Raw genomic sequence first — 25,692 nt, 5'->3', positions numbered from 1 at the left:
CCTTTACATGCCAGCTGTCACCTGAAAGTACTCTTTTACTCACATCCTTACAATAACATAGCCTAAAAGAATCCTCCCATCTAAAATACCTGACTGTTACATGTAGATATCATCAGACCAACTATGGATTTTATATTGGTGCTTGGATCTTACTACATATCTTCTTAACAATTGCAACTTCTCATTTCTTTTAATATCCCTACAGGAGGAAACAGCAACAGGAGACAGATGGCAAAACTTTACAGCATTAACATTATACAAGGAAGACTCCCTTGAAATCATTGGAAAAGACATAAAGGGTGCCAAAGAATGGTGAAATAGGAATGTAGCTGGCAGCTACCCTGTGTTTGTTACTAATTTTTGCTGATTTTCCTTCTCATCCTATTCCCTCACTAACCGGTAGTGAGGCATATGCTGACCCCTCTACCATGTCACTCCGACTAAAAGCTCGATATGGAAAGTGATCATCAGGGCACCATGGTAATCTGTCATCTCTTTTTCTAGATGTGCTAGACAATGGCGAGTCATACCTCATTCCATCCAGTTATATCAGGCATTTTACAATTCACATTGTCACTCACTCTGCTTCCATGTATCAGCTCAAATAGATTTAACCCAAAGGATTTAGGCAGGGGACTTAGAGGGTGAGGTAGAGGGAAGTAGACTGGAGGATACTCACAGGACAATTAGTTAGAAGCAGCGCATGATGACAGTGGAGGAAAAGGAACTTGCTGTATTGAGGGCTAGCATGTGTCATGTCTTACCTGATGAGTCTGGAAATCTCAAAGTCCGAGTACCTGCTTTTAAAAGAGCATCAAGCATTGGTGCAGGCATTGAGAGTCAGTCCAAACAGCATAGCTTGATATTTACAGGGAAGTGGGAAGGGAGCTGGGGGTGGTGTTTTGGATGGAAAACCTGGAAGTACAGGTTTCCCATATGTCCTGCACACATTACATTTTTCCTGCAGGGAATTGTTATTGATGTGGAATGCACTGACTGAAAGAGTGTTTATGTTTATGTTGTTTATGTTTAGAGATACAGCATTGAAACAGGCCCTTCAGCCCACCGAGTCTGTGCTGACCATCAACCACCCATTTATACTAATCCTACACTAATCCCATATTCCTACCACATCCCCACCTGTCCCTATATTTCCCTACCACCTACCTATACTAGGGGCAATTTATAATGGCCAATTTACCTACCAACCTGCAAGTCTTTTGGCTTGTGGGAGGAAACCGGAGCACCCGGAGGAAACCCACGCACACACAGGGAGAACTTGCAAACTCCACACAGGCAGTACCCAGAATTGAACACGGGTCACTGGAGCTGTGAGGCTGCAGTGCTAACCACTGCGCCACTGTGCCGCAGATTCTGCCACTGGTGGAGGCAGATTCATCAATAACTTTCAAAAGGGAATTAGACAAATACTTGAAGTGGAAAACCTTGTAGAGCTATAGAGAAAGAGCAGGAGAGTGAATCCAATTGTATAGCTTTTTCAAAGCCAGCACAGGCATGATGGGCCAATAGTTTCCTTCTGTGCTGTATCATTCTATGATTCTAGGGCTTTTTCCATGGATACTCAGACAGCTGCTTTAAAGACCTGAGATGCAGTTGCTTACAAGGCAAGCATAGGTTTTCTGCAAAAGGCAGAATTAATGGTCACAAATTAGCTGAACATTCAGAGTGGAATCCTTTCATGTTCCTGCGGTAGTGGCAATGTGTAAGGAAGCATTTAGAGCCACATGATGCAATCTAACCCCTTGAGCTTTTAGGTACGCTGACAAAATTACACAGCTATTTCATGGTGATGGCAATTGTTTATGGAAAAGGATATGAACTGTGTTGGATCACTGCCACTGCATTGTGCAGATCTGTGCTCGCTTTCCTAGCAACTGCCATTATGTCAGTGATAATTCTTCATTCCCTCCAATCCTTGACCTTGCACAGTAAGTGAAAGGCAGGCTACTTAGGGGCAAAAGCTACCTCCAGCAGACTTGGGAGATGACTCCTCTCAGGAAGCTATGTTAGTTGTCTGAAAAATGCTACAATCATATTCATGGCTCATTTAGAACCTTTATTGAGCAGACAATTGGTGTCCATAGAACCAAGAACCATAGAAAAGTTATGGCACAGAAAAAGGCCATTCAGCTCATTGTATCTGCGCCGGCTGAAAAAACTAGCTGCCCAATCTAATCCCACCTTCCAGCACCTGGTCCATAGCCTTGCAGGTTACAGCACTTCAAGTGGAGTTCCAGGTACCTTTTAAATGTGTTGAGGGCTTCTGCCTCCTCCACCAATCCGGCAGTGAATTCCAGGCACCCTCCACCCTCTGGATGAAAAAGTTTTTCCTCATGTCCCCTCTAATCCTTCTACCAATCACATTAAATCTGTGCCCTTTGGTAATTGACCTCTCCGCTAGGGGAAACAGGTCTTTCCTGTCTATCTAGGCTCCTCATAATTTTGTACACCTCAATTAAGTCATCCCTCAGCCTCCTCCGTTCCAAGGAAAACAAACCTAGCCTATCCAATCTTTCCTCATAGCTGCAACTTTCAAACCCTGGCAACATTCTTGTAAATCTCCTCTGTACTCTCTCCAGAGCAATTATCTCCTTCCTGTAATGTGGTGACTGTACGCAATACTCCAACTGTGGCCTAACCAGCGTTTTATACATTTCCAGCATTACATCTCTACTTTTGCATTCTATACCCCAGGCAACAAAGGAAAGCATTCCATATGCCTTCTTCACCGCTTTATCTACCTGTCCCGCCACCTTCAGGGACCTGTGGACATGCACTCCAAGGTCTCTCACTTCCTCTACCCCTCGATATCCTCAAGTTTATTGTGTATTCTCTTGCTTTGTTTGCCCTCCCCAAATGCATTACCTCACACTTCTCCGGATTGAATTCCATTTGCCACGTTTCCGCCAGCTCAACCAAACCATTGATATCATTCTGGAGTCTACAGCTATCCTCTTCACTATCAACTACACAGCCAATTTTTGTGTCATCTGCAAATTTCCCAATTATGCTCCCACATTTAAGTCCAAATCATTAATATATACCACAGACGACAATGGACTCACCACTGAGCCCTGTGGAACGCCACTGGAAACTGCCTTCCATTTGCAAAAACATTTGTCGACCATTACCCTTTGTTTCCTGTCATTGAGCCAATTTTGGATCCAACTCGCCACATTCCCCTGTACCCCGTGAGCTTTTATTTTTCTGAGCAGTCTGCCATGTGGGACCTTGTCAAATGCCTTACTAAAAGCCATGCAGACAACATCCACTGCACTACCCTCATTAATCCTCCTTGTTACTTCCTCAAAAAATTCAATTAAGTTAGTAAGACATGACCTTCCCTTAACAAACCCATGCTAATTATCCCTGATTAATCTGTGCCTTTCTCAGTGACAGTTCAACTTATCTCTCAGAATTGATTCTAATAATTTGCCCACCACTGAAGTCAGACTGACCAGCCTATAATTATTTGGTCTCTCCTCGCACCCTTCTTAAACAATGGTACAATGTTTGCTGACCTCCAATCCTCTGGTACCCTGCCTGTATCTAGTGAGGATTTGAAGATGATCCTCAGAGCATCCGCTATTTCCTCCCTGGCTTCCTTTAACAGCCTGGGATACAATCCATCCGGCCCTGGTGATTTATCCACTTTCAAGGATGTCAGACCTCTAGTACTACCTCTCTCATTATGCTTATCGTATCTAATATTTCACTCACCTCCTCCTTAACTATAATGTCTGCATCATCCCTCTCTTTTGTGAAGTTAGAGACAAAATGCCCATTAAGAACCCTGCCGACATCTTCTGCATCCACACATAAGTTACCTTGTACATCTCTGAAAGACCCGACCCTTTCCTTAGTTATCCTCTTGCTCTTAATCTGCTGATAGAAACATCTTTAGGTTTTCCTTGATTTTACCTGCCAATGTTTTTTCATGTCCTGTCTTTGCTTTCCTAATTTCCTTTTTTACTGCATCCCTCCACTTTCTATACTCTAGGCTTTCTAAAGTATTACGTTTTTTATGACTGTCATAAGCTTTCTTTTTCTGCTTTATCATACCCTGTATGCTGCCAGATAACCAGGGGGCTCTAGATTTGGCAGTACCACTCTTTTTCTTTGTGGGGTCATGTCTACACTGTGCCCATAGAATCTCGCTTTTGACTGCCTCCCACTGGTTTGCCACTGATTTTTCTTCAAGTCCATTTTTCACCAGATCACCTCTTAGCTTCGTAAAATTTGTCTTCCCCAATTTAGAACTTTTACTCCTGTTCTATCCTTGTCCTTTTCCATAATAATGCTAAACCTAACTGTATTATGATCACTATACCCAAAATGGTTGCCCACTGTTACATCATCCACCTGTCCAGCTTCATTTCCTAAGACAAAATCTAGAATTACACCCCCTCTTGTTGGGCTTGTTCCGTGCAGGCTAAAAAAGGTAGCTTGAATGCAGTTAAAAAATGTTGTTCCCTCTGTGCCCTTCACACTGTTTGTATCCCAGTTGATATTAGGGTAATTGAAATCCCCAACTGTTTTTGCTCTATTGCTTTTGCACTCAGAAATATGCCTACATATTTGTTGTTCTAGCTCTTTCTCACTATTTGGGTGTCTATAGTACACTCCTATTAGTGTGGCTGCCCCTTTTTTATTTCTGAGCTCAACCCAAATGGCCTCATTTGATGATTCATTTAGCATATCATCCCTCCTCACAGCTATAATTGATTATTTAACCAATAATGCTACACCTCCTCCTTTTTTATATCCCTCTCTATCCTGCCTGAAAACTCTATATCCAGGGATGTTGAGCTGCCATTTTTTCCCCTCTTTAAGCCAAAGTCCTCAAGCAAAGATTCCTAACCCACCTGCCTGGCAGAAAATGGGTGGATGGGCAATTAAAATTGCTCAGGTTATGCCAGGAGCTGACCATTCCAGATTTTAACCTTCTCTATTGAGCAGTGGCAAGGATCTCTACCCATTGCCAATTTTTTTTTTACATTTGCATGTTTGATCCTGATGATGTCATTATCATCCAAAGGGAAATTTTACTGGACATCCTGAGCAAGAAGCCGCAATGGCTTTCCTGTCAGGTGAAGACAGTGGAGAAGAGGATTGTGACCAGAAAAGGACCAAGCAGGTAAGTATTTTTACTTGTGAGCAGGAGTGCTCCATTGGGCTGCATAAGAAAATTTTACCTCTTCCCTGATATAGAGTCCCACTCTCGTTCCTGATTATGACATCCTATTAAACAGTTATCTGCTTGGTGCCAATGGAATTTTTTTGCCACATTCTGACTGGAACAGGTTGATGTCATCCATCGGGATTTAAATAATGCCTAGCTCTTAAAACTGGATGGATTTCATTCTGCTGTGGGTGGGTGGACAGGCAGGTGGGCGGGAAATTAACCTGTCAGCATAGTTTCCTACCAGAAATCTGCTGGTAATTAAATTCCAGGCACCCTGTCATATATTCTGAACTTGACCATCGGGGATTTTATCAAACCCAGGAACAGACCTATTAGTAAATCTTTGTCTCACTGGTTGTTGCTATATGTAAAATGACTTCAAACCTTAACAAATATTATGAAAGCAAAATACTACAGATGCTGGAAATTTGAAATAAAAGCAAAGTGCTGGAAATACTCAGCAGGTCTGGCAGCATCTGTGGAGAGAGAAACAGTTAACGTTTCAGGTCGGTGACCTTTCATTAGAACTGGAAAAGGTTAGAAATGTAATAGGCTTTGAGCAGGTGAAAACTGGGAGAGGGAAGCTGTGTGATAGAGCAGAGGGCAGGAGAGATTAAATGACAGAAGTCACAGAACAACGGCAAAGGGAGTCCTAATAGTTCTAGTAAAAGACAAAGCATTAGTCCAGAGAAAGTGTTAATGGCAGAATAATGAATGGCTCTTTCTAAAAGCAAAAACATGAAAAACAAGTTTAAGACAGGCACATGGTTTAAAATTTTTTTTTTTAAAAAGGCAGTCATGCTCTGAAATTGTTGAACTCAGTATTGAGTCCAAAAGGCTGTAGAGTGCTTCATTGGAAGATGAGGCGCTATTCCTCGAGCTTGCATTGAGGTTCATTGGAAGACTGCAGCAGGCCAATGACAGAAATGTTGGCATGAGATCAGGGTGGCGAATTAAAATGACAAGCAACCGGACACTCAGGGTCATGTTTGCGGACTGAGCGCAGGTGTTCCGCAAAGCGGTCACCCAATCTGCTGTTGATCTCCCCTATGTAGAGGTAACTGCATTGTGAGCCGCGAATACAGTATACTAAATTTTTAAAAATTCAAGTAAATCGCTGCTTCGCCTGGAAGGAGTGTTTGGGGCCTTGGATAGTGAGGAGAGAGGAGGTAAAAGGGCAGGAATTACACCTCCTGCGATTGCATGGGAATGTGCCATGGGAAGGGGATGAGGTGTCAGGGGTCATGAATGAGTGGACCAGAGTGTCGCGGAGGGAATGATCCCTTCAGAATGCTGACAGGGGAGGGGAGGGGAAGATGTGTTTGGTGGTGGCATCACGCTGGAGGCGGCGGAAATAGTGGAGAATGATCCATTGGATGTGGAGGCAGGTGGGGTGGACAGTGAAGACAAAGGGAACCATGTTGTGGTTCTGGGAGGGAGGGGAAGGGGTGAGGGCAGAGTGCAGGAAATGGGTCAGACATGGTCAAGGGCCCTGTCAACCACAGTTGGGGGGGGGCAGTGGGTGAGGAAAAAGGAAGACATATCAGAAGCGCTGTTGTCAAAGGTTGCATCATCAGAACAGATGCATTGGAGATGGAGAAACTGGGAGAATAGAATGGAGTCCTTACAGGAGGCAGGGTGTGAGGAGGTGTAGTCGAGGTAGCTGTGGGAGTCTGTGGGCTTATAATGAATATTAGTGGACAGCCCATCCCCAGAGATGAGACAGAGAAGTCAAGGAAGGGATGAGAAGTGTTGGAAATGCACCATGTGAAGGTGAGAGATGGGTGGAAATTGGAAGCAAAGTTGATGAAGTTTTCCAGTTCGGGGTGAGAGCAGGAAACAGCATCAATACAGTCATCAATGTATCGGAAAAAGAGTTGGGAAGGTGGCCTTAGTCGGAATGTTCGACATACCCCACAAAAAGACAGGCCTAACTAGGACCCATAGAAACACCTTTTATTTGGAGGAAGTGAGTGGAGTTGAAGGAGAAATTGTTCAGTGTGAGAACAAGTGCAGCCAGGCGGAGGAGTGTGATAGTGGATGGGGACTTATTGGACCTCTGTTCAAGGAAGAAGCGGAAAGCCCTCAGAGCATCCTGATGGGGGATGGAGGTATTGAGAGATTGGACGTCCATAGTGAAGACAAATGTAACAAATAGAATTTGGTTCACTGTACTTTCAACTTTGAATTATAATAATCCCTCAAGTAGGTTGAACAAGGCAATGTACAAAGTGGTTGAAGGTCAAAAGAAAACAAGTACAATGCAAGGAAAATCATAATAATTAAAAGCAGATAGTCTTGCACTGAAAAGTAAAATAATATAAAATTGTTAAATTGTATCCTCTAACTTGTCCTTGGGTGACTTGAAATCTTGTATAAAACAATTAATGTTTCTTGCATTTCTTGGAGCAGATGAAAAAATTAGAAGATGAGTACAACTATTTTTCTTTGTATTCATGGGATTGAACACTAAGAATGATTTTAACCTTATGGGAGTAGAATTTGATATTGGTTGTAATTATTTGGAGACATAATGCAATCCTAACTAAATGAGATATATGAAAGACACAAATTGCACTAAGTAGTACATGTCTCTGCAGTAGACCTGATTTCTTGGAAATGAGCCAGTGTAAAGAACTGTGGCTGTGTAATTGACACCTTCTGCTGCTTGGCCCTGGTTTCCACAGTGTGTAAGTACAGGGAAAAACATTAGAGGCTTTCTACCATATTTGCCATGGCGATCATGTTGAAGCTGAGGAGAGACCAACAGGACCCAAAAGCATTTGAGGATATGCTAATCTAAACAATACAAATGTATTTTAATTATATTTTAAATATTCAAACTGCAGGTTCAAAGGATAGTCCAATAAGTATTTAAAAACAAAATGCAAATGCAGGAAATCTGAAATACAAACAGAAAATGCTGGGATGCACTGTACATGCTGCCTAACTTGCTGAGTATTTCCAGTACTCTGTTTTAATTAAGAATCCAATAATGTTCTGGAAAATGTACTTTGTAATGTAATTGTACAAATGCATAACATGTTTCTGTGAAATTCTTCTGTTTTAACAATAAAGGTAAATAAAGTGGCCTTGAAAATCTATGTCAGTGTTGCACCCTGTAGGTTGCAATTCCACTTGATAGACAAAGTCAGCACTGACCCTGCCATACGTCATGGGGTTGATTTTAACTCCCTGGGTAGAAACATGAGGTTGTGGGAGGTAGTGGGAAGCCTGCGATGTGTGTGGCATGGAGAAGCATTCCTGCACCTTTGTTGCTTCTTTCTGTCTCCTTAATCCCAAGGAAGTTATGCCCTGTTTTGGGCCATCCTTTCCTGCAGATCCATCATAGCAATGGAGGCATGGGGGGGTGGGTGGGGGTGTCGCAAATGATGATGAGGAGAAAGGAAAGAATGATAATGGGGAGGAGGAGCAGGATGAAAGAAAATTCTTCTTTTTCAACTATGTGATGCTGAGAAGGAACTGAATGCTGAAGGAAAGGCCACCTAGGAGTCCCTGGGCAAGATCCTACTCCATGTTCCTCTGCCCCAATTCCTTTGATTTCACCCTAAGTTTCATTTACATTCTCACACCCATGCAACAACTCAGCACAATCTGGGAGCAATTAAATAGTAAGTGAGGCCATGGTCTGGGTGATTCACTTCACAGAACACAAAAGACTCATAGGAACGGTGATTGGGTGAAGATTTGCCACCATCCCGGTACAGGCAGAAATGAAGGCAGCCCATGGCTTCAGAGTCACTGAACCCAGAGTACGCAGGTACTTAAACAAAAGCAAAATATTGTGGATGCTGGAAATCTAAAATAAAAACAGAAATTGCTGGAAATACTTAGCAGATCTTGGGAAGAGACAAGAGCAGTGGTTTGGGGAATGTTGAATATCATGGAAGATATCTATAATCATTGAATCTGAAACATGAGAGATGGAATTTAAATTGGAATCCACTTGGAATAATTTGGAGCCATAAATAGCTGCTGAGGAAAGAGGTGTTATGAAAGCTAATTTTAGTAGACTCAGTTTGTTTCAGAATTGACCTGGTTTCGCAGTTCCATTTCTTTGGCCAGGAATCTTTCCCTCACACAGAAGACCCTTCCATCTTCAGAATTCTTATTCCACCTGGACCCCTCTCTCTGGCCTCTTACTTTCTACCCCCTTACTTACATTAATCTACTTCCCTCTGAACTCTCACAACCAAACCTGACGTCTGATCAGTCTGAAAGCATGACCCCGAGCTACTAGTTGCTTGCCATTTTAATTCTTCATTCCACTCCACTCTGATCTCTCTGTCCTTAGCATCCTACACTGTTTCAAGAAGCTCAATGGAAGTTTGAGGAACAGCACCTCATATTTTGATGAGGCACTTTACAACCTTCTAGACTCAACATTGAGTTCAACAATTTTTTTCGGGCAGCAGGTGCTGCTGCTGGTTCTGTTGTTGCCATTTACAGCTCCTTAAGGCCAATCCTTTGTTTCTTTACTTGACCCAGTATCATGGTCTCTTGCTTTGCACTATCATTCCTTTTCTCATTTAATCACTCCTGTCTTCCACCGTATTACAAATCTTTCCCTTTTGTTCTTTTCTCCCCTCCCCGTTTTCCCTCCCCAAGTACTTGTTTAAAAACTGATACATCTCTAGCTTCTTCTAGTTCTGATGAAAAGTCATCAACCTGAAATGTTAACTCTGTTTCTTTCCCCACAGAAGCTGCCGGACTTGCTGAGTATTTCCGACATATTTTGCTTTTAGCACACTGGTACTTGGCTGAAGCATCACATTATGGCCAAGCACTGAGGTCAGTCTCCGAGTATGTGTACAACAAACGTGTCTGTTTAGAGTCTATAGCCCTCATTTGCGGGAACGTCATAGGATATATTTCCTTGTTCCATGCATCAATGGAGTGCTTGACAGCTATATTGAGACCCTGCCTCCACCACAGAAGGGGCCCAGGCCCAGTCATTGACTTTGCCTACACAGAAGCACAGATTGCTGTGTATATGGCAGTGGGGGACAGATTAGATAATATCCTTCGTACAATCTTTCAGACGCTGAAGATAGGCTGCTGTCTCACAGGGCTTGCAGGATCTAACGGTTGCCATTTAATCAGCAAGCCCACTTATCAATGAATACAAAGATCCAGCGCTTAGTATAATGGCAACAGCTGGGTATGACCTGCTTGAGACTGCCATTTCTGAGGAAAGCAATACATTCAGGGCATCTGGCCTTCTCAGTTGACTCTGCTAAAATGGAAGCACAGATTGCTGCCCTGAAGACAGTGGGGATACATTACACAGTAACCTGCATAATGACTTTCAGACATTGGGACCAGGATTCAGGCTGTTGTCTGCTTGTGGACCTGATAGCTACCATTAGACTAGCTAGTCCACTGATGACTGAATAAGCAGATCCAATGCGCAGTTCAATGGGAGAACTGAAATGAATTTTAAAATTGAATGCAGTCATCATTTTCACAGCCACAGCTGCTGGGGCAGCTGTTTTTGGCTGCAGATCTTCATGCAGTAGCCTCTTTGATGAAGTGCAGTCTTCTCACACAGAGCTTCTGTCTGAGATCTTAGTACGGTATTCATGACCTGTAAATTTTTCGGGGGGAATGATGCAATATCCTGTTAGGGGTATCCTGTTCAAATAGATAGGTTAAGTGAGTGACCAAAGACCTGGCAAATGGAGTATAATGTGGGAAAGTGTGAAATTGTCCACTTTGGCAGGAAGAATAAAAAAGTAGCATATTATCTAAATGTCGAGAGATTGCAGAGCTCTGAGATACAAAGGGATCGCAAAAGGTTAGTATGCAGGTACAGCACGTAATTAGTAAAGCTAATAGAATGTTATTGTTTATCGCAAGGGGAATTGAATACAAAAGTAGGGAGGTTATACTTCAGCTATACAGAGCATTGGTGAGACCACATCTGGAGTACTGTGTACAGTACTGGTTTCCTTATTTAAGGAAGGATGTAAATGCGTTGGAGGCAGTACAGAGAAGGTTTACTAGACGAATACTTGGAATGGGCAGGCTGTCTTACGAGGAAAGAATGAACAGGCTAGGCTTGAATCCGTTGGAATTTAGAAGTGTAAGAGGCGACTTGATTGAAACATATAAGATCCAGAGGGGTCTTGACAGGGTGGATGCGGAAAGGATAGAGCCACAAAGCTTTACAGCACAGAAACAGGCTCTTCGGCCCAACGCGCCTGCGCCAACCATCAAGCACCCGTCCTAACTAATCCCATTTCCCCACACTTGGCCCATAGCCTTGTATGTTATGGGGTTTCAAGTGCTCATCTAAATATTTCTTGAATGTCGTGAGTGTTCCTGCCTCTACCATCCCTTCAGGCAGTGTGTTCCAGATTCCAACCACCCTCTGTGTAAAACAATTCCTCCTCAACTCCCCTCTAAACCTCCTGCCCCTTACCTTAAATCTATGCCCCCTAGTTATTGACCTCTCCGCTAAGGGAAAATGTTTCTTCCTATTTATCCTATCAATGCCCCTCATAATTTTGTATACCTCAATCAGGTCCCCCCTCAGCCTTCTCCGCTCCAAGGAAAACAACCCCAGTCTATCTAGTCTGTCTTCATAACTGAAATGCTCCAGCCCAGGCAACATCCTGGTGAATCTCCTCTGCACCCTCTCCATATAGTGTGGCGACCAGAACTGTACACAGTACTCCAACTGTGGCCTAACCAGCATTTTATACAGCTCCAGCATAACTCCCCTGCTCTTATATTCTATGCCTCGGCTAATAAAGGCAAGTATCCCGTATGCCTTCCTAACCACCTTATCTACCTGTGCTGCTGCCTTCAGTGATCTATGGATAAGCACCCCAAGGTCCCTCTGACCCTCTGTACTCCCTAGGGTCCTACCATGTTTCCCCTTGTGGGAGAACCTAGAACTAGGGGTCACTATTTAAAAATAAGGGGTCGGCCATTTAAGACAGAGATGAGAATTTTTTTCTGTCTGAGAGTTGTGAGTCTTTGGAATTCTCTTCCTCAAAAGGCAGTGGAAGCAGTCTTTGAATATTTTTAAGGCAGAGGTAAATAGGTTCTTGATAAGCAAGGGGGTGGAAGGTTATCGGGGGTAGGTGGGAATGTGGAGTAATCAGTTCAGCCATGAACTTATTGAATGGCGGAGCAGGCTCGAAGGGCCGAGTGGCCTATTCCTGCTCCTAATTCGTATGTTCCTATGTGGCCTCACTCTTCATTCTTCCATCCTGTACTGCTTCTCATCTTCCATTAGTATCGCAACCAAGTGAATGTCAAAAACAAATTTCAGAATTTCAAATTTCAGAATAACTTAGTCCATTTTATATTCTTGACTTAATTAGCTTCTTAGACAGGCCATTTCCATAGTTTCAACAGTTCTGGGTCCATACAATTTTCTCTCTGTGCCTTAGCCCATTGCTAACTAGATACATACACAGTTACAAAAGCAAAATACTGCGTACGTTGAAATAAAAACAGAAAATGCTGGAAATACTCAGCAGTTTGGAAGCATCTGAGTTCTGATGAAAGGTGATTGTTTCTCTCAGCACAGATGCTGCCAGACCTGCTGAGTATTTCCAGTATTTTCTGTTTTTACTTTCACAGTTACTTTATCACCAAAATGTTTATTTTCAACACAAGCCTTGTGCACCTTCTCTTCCCAAATTAATGATGGAAACTTGACATCTCAAAATCTAATTATAATATTTTAAATTTATATTCAGTGAGTATGACTGCAGGGGAAAATTAAATAGGTACCAAAATTCCTTGGGGCTACAACCAGTCTTCCACAGTAATTTTGGTGGTAAACCAATGGAACTGCCTAGAAGATTGTCAAAAACCTATTTATAGGAGATTCCAATTTGCCTTGTAAGGGATAGAAGTTTGGCCTATACCTTACAAGGTGAATGATACTAAGGGAGCAGAATCAGGATGAGGACTCCCCCCTAAACTGGAGTTTCCACTCACTGGGCTTAGTCAGGACTTGGTGTAGCTGTGGAGGACAGTACAGCCAATGGGGTGATAATACTGTCTGCCACATGGGCAGATATGAGCCCCACTTGTGAAGCTCAGCCAGGGAAGCAAACCTCTGCTAAAATTTTTTTTAGATAGGTCCTAATGCTCAGGGGGCTGAATATGGTTCAGTTGGGGGAGGGGCCTGTGCAATCACTAGGAATTTTGGATGCATAATTTTCATTAAAATTGCAGTAGCTAAAAAAACACACTAAAATTTCACAGTGATCATGAAAAATGCAGCTGCCTTATTCTAATTGAGCTAAAATTGAATGATCTAAACCCTAATAAAAGCATCTATCCATAAACATAATTATGATTGCAGTCTAAAAGAAGTGTTGCTTTATTCCAAAGAACTGAAACACAAACATGAGCAGGACAATTTTAGCCGCATATACATGAATAAAATCCTTGAAACATTTTCACTGTTGAGAAGCAATGATGATGGTATTGATTGATACGAATGTGAGAATTGAAAGATGATTGTGTTGGTGGCACCTCTGCAAGTGGCTGTGGCCTGATGGTGATAAAGATGATCATTGACAGATCTGTCTGATTTCCCATTCCCTCACTTTCACTGTCCATTTCTCTGTCTGCTACATTTTAGAGAAGAACATTAACACTAATGTGCTTAACTATCCCCAGAGATCAAATTATTTTTCCACTCTGTTGCTGTTAGTGAAAATTATAAACCTTAATCTGTGAATTTATTCTATTTCAGGAACACCAGGATCCAGAGACTGAGAGATTATTTTCAAATAGTCAATTCAGTGAAAGCCTTGTTTTTCTGGTAAGGATGAGTCATTAACTATCTTTCCAAATTTGTCTTCATGTTCAGTGGCTCTAAGTAAAAAACTACAGTATGTTCTGAAATGTGTGTGTGTTTGGGAGAGGGGGAGCGAAGGTATTTTAACTGCTGTGCAGTTAACCTTAATGTCAAAAACCAAATGTGCTTGTATTGCACAGTAGTACTCACCAGCTTTCCAATATTGTATCTAATTTTTACAAGTTAATGAATAAACAGCATTGTCAGTATTTGTTCATGTTGGTAAACCTTGAGAGAAAATGCAATTTGTTCCAAAACAGATCACCTTGAACGATAGCAATAACATATACATTTATAAAATAGGATAGTAGAGGTAAATGTGTTGCATATAAAATGGAATATATCCACCTCACTATTGTACAAGGCATTGGATAGTTATGCACAAGGTAAGACATACCACTATCCCTATCCCTAAAGCTACCTGAGATCCACAATACCAGTTAAGTAAATAAGTTATTGCTGTAGCTCTCAGTAGAAACCCTACAGGGCAGATTTTAACTATTGGTCTATGGACCAGCAGAAGATATACTCCATCCATTTGTCTCCCAAAATGACAATTAGGGTCCTATTAACCTCAATTTGCATATTAAAAAGGGCCAATGACTGAAACAGGTGAGTGCTCCAGTCATCTTGTGGTAAGTCCCTTTCAGGATGGTATTGGCTGGATTGGGAGCAGTAAGTCTTTCAGCTGTAATTTTGGTGGTGCTACCACCCCATTTCTCTCAGTGAATGAGCAACATTTTTCCCAGCATGAGTGGAGGGCAATTCTATCCAGCTGTATTTAGCCCTGTGTGTGTGTACACTGTCACTGAAAGAGATATTAGTAAAGGCTTTTTAGAATAAATTTTGAAAGGCTCACTTTGAACTGGTTGAGATTTGTACTCATCCCTACTAATCAAAAATTGTGAAAAGCAACAAAAATAAATTAAAGCTAAGCATTTCTATACTTGTTCAATATCATACAGATTGGGCTGAATTTTACCAGCTCTCCAACGTCAGGGATTGTGGGATGGAGGGGTGGGGCTGGAATATTATAGTGGGAAAGGCCCGCCATGACCGCTGATGCCTGTATGGTCCACCCCATTTCACTGATGGTGGCGGGACTTCGGTGCAGCCCCCTGCCGCTCGGCGGCAACACCCCAATTTAAGTATGCTAAGTGCTACTTACCTTGCCTGATTATGCATCCTGCTGCTCATCACTCCTCAGTTCCATATTTTTTGCTGAAAAGGTGACTGTCATGAATAAGAGAAGCCAGTGGCACAGCAGAAGAGGAAGCAATCGGAGACCGTGCAGGTAAGTCTCTGTATACCGGGGTCTCCACTCTGCATACGAAGGGAGGTGGGAGGGGGGATGGGATTACTGGGGTCTCCACTCTGCATACTTGGAGGGAGTGGGAGGGGGGATGGGATTACTAGGGACACAGCTCTGCAGGCATGAAGGGAGGTACTGCGTGCCCTCCCTCTGTAAAGGGAGGCCGCTCTGCATTGTTTGTTTGTGTGAGTGAGAGAGCAATGGCACTCCAGTCACCCTGTGAGTGGGGAGGGTTCCAGAAACAGTAGGTGTATAAAGGTTACCTGGCTGGTGGGCAGTTGATGCAGCTGGTAGAATCTTGATGTGGTGATGCTGTGCCAATCTTACTGGGAGCTAAAACGGGAAATGCCATGCCATGCCATGCCACGCCACATAGTTGATGCATGAAAGCACCAGATGTAACAGTCAACAACAATGCCTGCTCTGTTAGGAACCTCCGAGGAAGTGAGGGATACGACTTTATTTGTGGAGATGGGTATGGTTCAACCTATATTGTCTAATCCGCTTCTCTTGAGGATACATATGCGTCGCAGGCAAAACCAGCAGGCCAGCGCAGCCCACGTAGAGGCCCCTGCTTGTGAGCGGCAGCAGCCCCCAAGGAGAGCTCGCCACTACAGATTGCCACGCATCGACAGGTCCCGCAAGACGTACCTGCAGACATCTGAGTGCCAGTGTCAGAGGCGACTGCAGATGTCGAGACAGGCAGTGACACATCTCTGTGCTCTGCTCAACAATGAGCTGCAGCCAATGGGCTTCGGTGGACATCCTATGCCTGTGGCCTTCATAGTGACAGTGGCTCCTAACGTTTACACCTCTGCATCATTTCAGAGGCCCACCGGAGACCTTTGTGGGGTCACTCAGTCTGCAGTGCACCGCTGCATCAGGGAGGTCACCGATGCCCTGTACCAGAGGGCCGATGACTATGTCTGCTTCATGATGGACCCTGGGAGCCAGACCCAGAGGGCCATCAGTTTCGGTTCCATCATGGGATTTCCACAGGTGCAAGGGGTCATAGACTGCACTTATGTGGCCATCAAGGCTCCCGCCAGGCGACCAGCTGCATAAGTAAACTGTAAGGGCCTCCACTCGCTCAATGTACAGTTAGTATGTGATCACCTGCTGCACAGCTTTCAAAATGTCGCTCACTGTGCCGAATATCCTGCCTCTCCCCACGTAATACTGGGGGGGGGGGGGGTGTGGCTCGGCACAGTGATGCTAATGAGCCCCCGCGCGAAATATTGCAGCGGCTCTGCGGTGGCCTCTAAATGCGGGCACCCTGCCAAATTTAAAGGGCACTGCCACGCAGCGCGACACTTGAAAAAAATTCAGCCCACTTACTCTGCTTTGTCCCAGTGTCCTGTGCAGTTGAGATCCTCTTCTTCCACTCAAGTGTAACATTCCTTCTTGTAGGCTTGCTACACCTGGGTGAATAATCTTAATTTTGCACATAGAAACAGCTGAAGGACCAATTTCTGTGCTGTATAACTCTATGACTATACTCACTAGCCCTCCGGTGCAGGGCATTGGTGACCTCCCTGATGCAGCGGTGTACTGCTGACTGTGTGAGCCCACAAAGGTGGGCCCCTGAAAGCTGCATAGGCGTCAAGCTTGAGAACCGCTGCCACTATGAGGACCAAAGGCATAGGATGTCCACCAAAGCCCGTGGGCTGCAGATCATCTTTGAGCAGGACATAGAGATGGGTCACCACCCTATCTACATGCGCAATCGCCTCTGACACTGGTGCTCTGACATCCGATGGCATGTCATGTGGGGCCTGTAGATGCACAGCAACCGTAATGGTGAGCTCCCCTTGGGGGTTGCTGCTCACGACAGGGGCCCTCTACGTGGATCGCACCTGGCTGTTGGTTTTGCCTCTGGCGTATACGGATCCTCAGGAGCAGAGGATCACACAATGTAGGATGAGCTATTCCTATTTCCATGTGATAAATAAAGTTGAACCTTTCATGTATTCGAATGTTCCTAACAGGGCAGGGATTGGTGTTGACGGGTACATCAGGTGCTTTCATGGATCAATTATGTGGCGTGCTATGGCATTGCCCATCTTCGCCAACATTCAAAGTGGCACAGCATGACCACATCAAGATCCTATTAGCTGAATTGATTGCCCCCATCATCCATATTAACTTAACTCTCCTACCCTTTCTGTCAGCCTCCCCACACGCAGGGTGTGCCATTTCTCCTTCACAAACACCAGCAAACGCAGAGCGTGCACTGTTTAGAGGGAGGGTACACAGTACCTCCCTTCATGCCTGCAGATCTTTCCCTCCAGTCATCCCAGTCCCCCCCCCCACCTCCCTTTAAGAATGCAGAGCTGCGACCCCTGTGATCCCCCCTCTCTCCTCCCTTCCAGTATGCAGAGGGACCCTGTGATTCCCCCCTCCCTCCTCCCTTCCATAATGCAGAGGGACCCTGTGATTCCCCCCTCCCTCCTCCCTTTCAGTATGCAGAGTGAGACCCCTGAGTTTCCCCCCTCCCTCCCAGCATGCAGAGTCCGACCCCTGTAATCTCCCCTCCCTTTAAGAATGCAGAGTGAGGCCCCTGAAAACGGAATTTACCTTCTGTCGTGAAACCTGCCAGCTTTTCTAATCGTGAACGGGACGTCACATGACGGCCGCCAGTTCAGAGTAAAATCAGGAAGTGTGCATGGAGAGGCGGGGGGCTGCATAATCTGCAGAGGTAAGTACCGTTTAACATTGTTTAACATATTCTAATTGGGGTGCCGCCGCCATGCGGCGGGGAGGGGGCCACACCGAGGTCCCCCCGCCGCTGGTAATTTGCGGCAGGCCCTTCTCGACGTCACGGGTTGAGGTGGGCCTCTCCCTGCAGAATTTTACCAGCCCCCGCGCTGTGACCCACGGCATCGAGGGGCTGGTAAAATTCAGCCCAGCATGTGGCAGCAAAGCAGAAAGTGCTGGAGAAACTCAGCAGGTCTGGCATTATCTGTGGAGAGGGAAGCAGAGTTAACTTGCAGGTCTGTGATCTCTACACAGATGCTGCCAGACCTGCTGAGTTTCTCCAGCACTTTCTGCTTTGCTGCCAGATTGCCAGCATCCCCACTCTTCAATAGTGAGGTAAGTATGTATTTGGCAGCTGTCAGGAAGCAGGTGCTGGGGTGCTTTAAATAGGGTTCCAGCACCTGCTACATAACTGAGCCAACGTCCATCACGGCGCTGGATGTCCTGCCTCCCACCACATAATATGGGGCAGGCAGTGTGTCGCTGTGATGCTAATGAGCCGTCAAACTTAATGTAGCGGGGGCTCAGCGATGGGCGATCTGCTCGGGCGGACTGCCATCTTCAAAGCACACAGCTGCAATCAGCCCATTATTACATAAACAGAGCAATATTAAATTTCTTATGATACTGTCAACTGCTCTTCAACTTATCTTTATTTTAATACATGAGAATATGTTAATATAGTGAAATGGTTCATCTTTGATTTGTGAGGTCCAAAGGGACATTTGATTTGAGCTATGCACCAATTACACAAAGCCAGACACAGGAGGCTGAACTTTATAAGTCCCCTGATGCGGGGGTGGTGGCAAGGGACCCCAGAAAATCCTTCTGGGGGAGGGCCACCATGGGTCTTGACGGAGGGAACGCTCCGCCCCATTTTACCAGCGGCGGCAAAGCCTCATGGCAGCCTCCAAACCACACGGCGATGGAGACTTTATTTAAATATGTTAATTACATTAAAATGAATGAATAATGATTTACCTTGTAGCAATGGCCATCCCACTGATATTCTAGACGGTTGCTGGAAGTCCCACACCATTCGGAGATCTGAGGCGTAACACTGGTGGGGAGGGGGGAGGAGTGAAATATTCAGGGCGGGATGGGAGGAGCAGGGAAACTGTTCCGATTGGTTCGGGGGGATGGTGGGAAGGGGTTGAGGGTTAAAATTAATAAAGTTTGGGGGGAAAGGTTGGGATCGGAATAAAAAATTTTGTGGGGGCAGGGCAGTTAATGAATTGATTAGTCATTGAGGGTGTGGGAGAGGGGATTGAAAATGTTCGTAAATGTGTAACTTTATTTTTGTACATTCTGTGACTTTCAAAATTTAAATGTAACTGAAGGGCTTGAAGCCCTATAAAAATGGCGCTGGCGCATACGTAGCGGCTTTGGACACCGTTGCTGTGAATGGTGTGTCTGCCCAGTGTACATCGTCAGGGCGGGCAGTCCGCCCCCTCCATGCTAATGAGCCGCCGCTCGAAATATCACAGCGGCTCTGCAGCGCACGGCTCGCACGTGCGCCGCGCACCTTTTGAAGCTTGCCACTGAGAATGGAGGCGAGCTATTAAAATTCAGCCCAGGCTCTCGCATAAGGTTCTAGGCCTTTTCATTCATAAAAATAACCTTCCTAAACTATGTAAGTTACAGGTGGACAAAACCTTCATTTTGACCATGCACTTCATCCTTGGAAAACAAACAGGCAAGAATCCATAAAACCTCTACCTTTCCTCATGAACTCCAGGCAGATATAATTAATGAGAATCTCAGGTAGAAGTGGCTAAAGTGACTGGGTGACTTGATTTGGATGTTCAACCATCCTCTTCCCAAACGCTGATTTTCAGCCAGGTGGAGGTAACCCTGAATCTTCAGTGTGGCTTGGAGAAGAGATGGGTTGCATGGTTCAGGAGGATCTATAGATGATTGGCTGACTGCCGTCTTCTTTCAGTACTGCTGACCCACTTTACCGGCATCTGGTGGAAGATGCAGCTGGATAACTGCCAGCTGCTGTCTTCCAAAGAGATTAAATAAGCAGAAGAGAAATGCTCTGGACAGAATGTGAAAGAGGTGGGAAACGGGAGATGCAAGAACAGCTGACACCAATAACACAGCCAAGCCAGAATACCTCAGCTTGTCCTTTAACCTCTGGTCAGTGAACATTTGACACTTCCTGTGGTCTGAACCACTGCTGTGGAGACACTAACATCATTAATGACAATTAGGCAGATTTCTGTTGTTTGTTCATATATCTGTACATGTTCCTAACTTTGAATTATATCATATATATACATATTCATACATATGAAATCTGAGTAGTGTCATATTAATACAAAAGTTAGCTTACTACTAAATTTTAGGCGACTCTGGTATCAGTTTTTTGAAACTGTACTCTTGAAATAAATCAGTCATGGTGGTGTGAGCTAAGCTGATCTATTTAGATTTTACGTGCAACCATGACAGCTGTTAGCTCTCTACAGTCACTCTAGAAGGTTGTATTCTTGAAGTTTAAGTGCAAGTTTACGCATCACACTTACATGCCTGATCAATCAGTAAAAATAACTGAGTACTGTGCTTTATGTAATCCATCTAGTATCTTTCTAGAAACGATAATGGACAGAATAACATAGTGTATGAGTGCAGGTGGCAGTTGAGTAACTAAAGTGATGTGAGAAATATTTCTATATATATATATTACTTATATATAAAGAGAGAAGTAGAATCTCAGTTTGTTTCAGTTGTGAAGCTTTCTGATTTGCCTCCACAAACTTTATAATTCCGTTATGATTTGTAATGCAAGGAATGTAAAGTCTGATACAAGTAATATGGATGGTGTGCATGGTTGAACTCCACAAAACTAAGGGGGGGATTTTATGTAGGCGACGGGGGTCTCAGCCACCGGCTTAAGAGTCATCATGATCCCCACGCTGCCCCCTCTGGGGAAGGCCCACCGGATCACGTGCCATTTAGGTGCTTAAGTGGACAGCGGCGGGCCTACCCCGGGATTTAGGATCCCAGTGTCGGAAGTCCCACCTGCTGAGAGCTGCCGGCCAATCAGAGGCCGTCAGCTTTTTTACTGAGCAGCGCTACCATGGAGGCATTGGCTGCTGCTGGTAGAGCACCCACCCATGGCCTCGGATCATTGAGGGACCCAGGCCACAGGTGAGTCATCACGGGAGGAGTTTCGCAGCATGGGGGTTGCTGGGGGGGGGGGGGGTGCGGAGGAGTAGGTGGGTTGGTAGCAAGGGCAGGGTGCGGCTCTCAACAGGCCCCTCACTTCCTGATGCCAGGTCCCTCAATCAGGCACTAAGTGCCTTTGAATCAGAGATCACCCGCATCACCCCCCACTCACCCCCACCCCCGGAGTCAGCAAGCAACCTGCACTGGTTTGCTTGGCGTGATCCCCGCTTGGCCACAGGCCCAACCGCCACTGGACTAATATCACTTGGCTAATTAATTGCCCAGTTAAGAGCCTCAATTGGTAGCAGGACAGAGTAAGGCCATCCACAGGCCTTCCCGCCAAGGACTTAACTGGGGTGGAGGCGGGTAGGTGGCAGGGTCCCCACCCCCCATTAAATGTCCAATTAAATGCTGTCCCTGCCTCCAAACCCGCTGCGGGGGAGAGCATAAAATCCCCCCCTTACCCCCAAGTGTGCCATGTGTCATTATGGTCATGCCAATGCATGGCACAAGTGATTCAATTTATCCATTTCAATCTGATTTTTATCATTTGTATCTGTAACCAAAATGTTTGGCAAACACATTCATGAAGCTGAGATCTCATTAATACAATTTTAAGTTAGTGCCCATAAAGAACTAATTGGTATTTGGCAGAAAATAAACACACAGAGACTTGAAAAATATTTTTTAAATAATTTTCAAACACCAAAGGACCATTATTTTCAAGAATAGTGCTCTGCAGTCCTGCCACATCCAGCCGTGAATGGTGGTGGACAATTAAACAACTAACTGGAGGAGGTGGCTCCACAAATATCCCCATCCTCAATGATGGGGGAGCCCAGCACATCAGTGTGAAAGATAAGGCTGAAGCATTTGCAACAATCTTCAGCCAGAAGTGCCGAGTTGATGATCCATCTCGGCATCCTCCTGAAGTCCCCAGCATCACAGATGCCAGACTTCAGCCAATTCGATTCACTCCGCGTGATATCAAGAAACGACTGAAGGCACTGGATACTGCAAAAGCTATGGGCCCTGACAATATTCCGGCAATAGTACTGAAGACCTATGCTCCAGAACTTGCCGCGCCCTAGCCAAACTGTTCCAGTACAGTTACAACACTGGCATCTACCCTGAATGTGGAAAATTGCCCAGGTATGTCCTGTACACAAAAAGCAGGACAAGTCCAACCCGGCCAATTACCGCCCCATCAGCCGACTCTCAATCATCAGTAAAGTGGTGGAAGGTGTCATCAACAGTGCCATCAAGCGGCACTTGCTTGGCAATAACCTGCTCAGTGACGCTCAATTTGGGTTCCGCCAGGGCCACTCAGCTCCTGATCTCATTACAGCCTTGGTTCAAGCATGGACAAAAGAGCTGAACTCAAGCGGTGAGGTGAGAGTGACTGCCCTTGACATCAAGGCAGCATTTGACCGAGTATGGCATCAGGGAGCCCTAGCAAAACTGAAGTCAATGGGAATCGGGGGGAAAATCCTCTGCTGGCAGGAGTCATACCTAGCGCAAAGGAAGATGGTTGTGGTTGTTGGAGGTCAATCATCTCAGCTCCAGGACATCACTGCAGGAGTTCTTCAGGGTAGTGTCCTAGGCCCAACCCATCATCAGCTGCTTCATCAATGACCTTCCTTCAATCATAAGGTCCGAAGTGGGGATGTTCGCTGATGATTGCACAATGTTCAGCACCATTCGTGATTCCTCAGATACTGAAGCAGTCTGTGTAGAAATGCAGCAAGACCTGGACAATATCCTGGCTTGGTCTGATAAGTGGCAAGTAACATTCGTGCCACATAAGTGCCAGGCAATGACCATCTCCAACAAGAGAGAATATAACCATCTCCCCTTGACATTCAACGGCATTACCATTGCTGAAACCCCCAATATCAACATCCTAGGGGCTACCATTCACCAGAAACTGAACTGGAGTAGCCATATAAATACCGTGGCTACAAGAGCAGGTCAGAGGCTAGGAATCCTGAGGCGAGTAACTCACCTCCTGACTCCCCAAAACCTGTCCACCATCTACAAGGCACAAGTCAGGAGTGTGATGGAATACTGTCCACTTGCCTGGATGGGTGCAGCTCCAACAACACTCAAGAAGCTCAACACCATCCAGGACAAAGCAGCCCGCTTGATTGGCACCCCATCTACAAACATTCACTCCCTCCACCACCGATGCACAGTGGCAGCAGTGTGTACCATCTACAAGATGCACTGCAGCAATGCACCAAGTCTCCTTAGACAGCACCTTCCAAACCCGCGACCTCTACCAATTAGAAGGACAGCAAATACATGGGAACACCACCACCTGCAAGTTCCCCTCCAAGTCACACACCATCCTGACTTGGAACTATATCGCCTTTCCTTCACTGTCGCTGAGTCAAAATCCTGGAACTCCCTTCCTAACAGCACTGTGGGTATACCTACCCCAAATGGACTGCAGTGGTTCAAGAAGGCAGCTCACCACCACACTCTCAAGGGCAATTAGGGATGGGCAATAAATGCTGGCCAGGCCAGTGATGCCTACATCCCATGAATGAATAAAAAAAAGCGAACGTATTTTTTTGTTTGTTTACAAAATCTGATACGACAATGCAAATCACATCAAAAGTGGGATGTTGTGTCATTCCATCAAAACTGTCACAGGTCTTTTGGCTCTTCAATCTCTCAAATGTGTTTTCATGGCGATTGTGGTCCTTAACATGTATGTACTCCATGACTGGGCGTGGTGTCACTGAGGGCAGCCATCGCAGTTGCCGCAGGGGCCCCTTCATGGAACAAAGAGTGCCCAAAAAGGAGGAGCCTCTCCCACCCTCAGAGCTCGCTGGGAGGCCGTCAGGGTTTACCTGGGAAGAGGCCCTTAATTGGCTGCTACAGTGGCTCAATTAGTCTTCGGGCTGGCAGGCTGACTGCCAGCTTTCCCATCGCTGTTAAAATGGCATGGTGGCGGGAAGATATCAGGCACACCATCTAATGTGTTCCCACACCTTTTGCCAGCCTTTGCACATCCCAGTTCCTTCCCAAAGGCCTGGTAAAATTCAGTTTGTAAAAGCATTAAGTTTTTAAGAATCTACGCAAGCACAGTGAATTAATCTTACTTTGCTCTTTTATTTGCAGGTTACATTTATAGGAGCTGGAAAAACAAACTTGGATATTTGCAAGTGAAAATCATTATTTTGCCCAAGTGTTAGAGATGTGAAAAATTACTTCATCTCAAAATTAATGTGAAGACATTTGTAAATAGACTGAATGATGAAAACAGGTAAAATGGAAGAATCAAAGTACAATCACAGCATAAATATTTCTGAAGTTATCGCTAATGGTACTCGGCCTCAGTTTGCAGATGTTGATTCATGCCAAGCTTCTTCGCCTGTAATGTTCCTGTTGATTCTAGCATACAGTGTAGTTACTATAATAGCACTTTTTGGTAATCTCTGCCTCATATTCATCATAAAAAGGCAGAAAGAAAACCATAATGTCACCAATATCCTGATTGCAAATCTTTCTGTATCTGATGTTCTTATTTGTGTCATGTGTATTCCGTTCACTGTTGTGTACACATTGATGGATTACTGGATATTTGGAGATGTCATGTGCAAAGCAAACTCATTTATCCAGTGTGTATCTGTTACTGTGTCTATATTTTCCTTAGTTCTGATTGCTATTGAAAGACATCAGTTAATTGTAAACCCGCGTGGCTGGAAGCCTGGTGTTTCCCATGCATGTTGGGGGATTGTATTGATCTGGTTCCTATCCTTAATAATCTCCTTTCCATTCATCATATTTCATCAGCTTACAGATGAACCTTTCAGAAATGTCTCTTCACACTCAGAATTCTACAAAAACAAATTTGTATGCATTGAGATTTGGCCTTCAGAAGTAGATAGACTAGTCTTTACAACGTGTCTCCTCATACTTCAGTATTTTGCCCCGCTCTGCTTTATATTTGTTTGCTACCTAAAAATCTTTATATGCCTAAAGAAAAGAAATGGCATGGCAGATAAAATGAGAGAAAATGAGAGTAGATTAAATGAAAGCAAAAGAATAAACATGATGCTGGTCTCAATTGTCGTGGCATTTACAGTCTGCTGGCTGCCATTGAACATCTTCAATGTTGTCTTTGACTGGAATCATGAAGCTCTGATGAACTGCCACTATAATCTTGTATTTACACTATGTCATCTGACAGCAATGATATCGACCTGCATTAATCCCATTTTCTATGGATTTCTTAATAAGAATTTCCAAAAGGACTTAAACATGCTAATTCACTGCAAATACCAATCAACCCAAGAAGAGTATGACAATATTGGCCTCTCAGCCATACACACAGATGTATCCAAATGCTCTCTGAAATTAAACAATTCCTCCCCAACTGTATAA

At 44.6% G+C, this 25,692-nt stretch overlaps 1 protein-coding gene across 1 annotated transcript; it reads left to right on the top strand.

The window, feature by feature from the left end:
* The first annotated feature begins 443 nt into the window (after positions 1-443).
* LOC137375623 (neuropeptide Y receptor type 6-like) lies at positions 444-25,692 on the top strand. The gene is made up of 3 exons (XM_068043007.1): positions 444-480; positions 13,953-14,021; positions 24,427-25,692. The coding sequence occupies exon 3, from the start codon at positions 24,559-24,561 to the stop codon at positions 25,690-25,692; it is 1,134 nt and encodes a 377-aa protein (XP_067899108.1). The 5' UTR covers positions 444-480; positions 13,953-14,021; positions 24,427-24,558.

This window comes from Heterodontus francisci, chromosome 12 (assembly GCF_036365525.1).
Source record: "Heterodontus francisci isolate sHetFra1 chromosome 12, sHetFra1.hap1, whole genome shotgun sequence".
Lineage (NCBI taxonomy): Eukaryota > Metazoa > Chordata > Chondrichthyes > Heterodontiformes > Heterodontidae > Heterodontus > Heterodontus francisci.
Note: the sequence above shows the minus strand (reverse complement) of the source record. Positions and strands in the feature narration are given on the sequence as shown.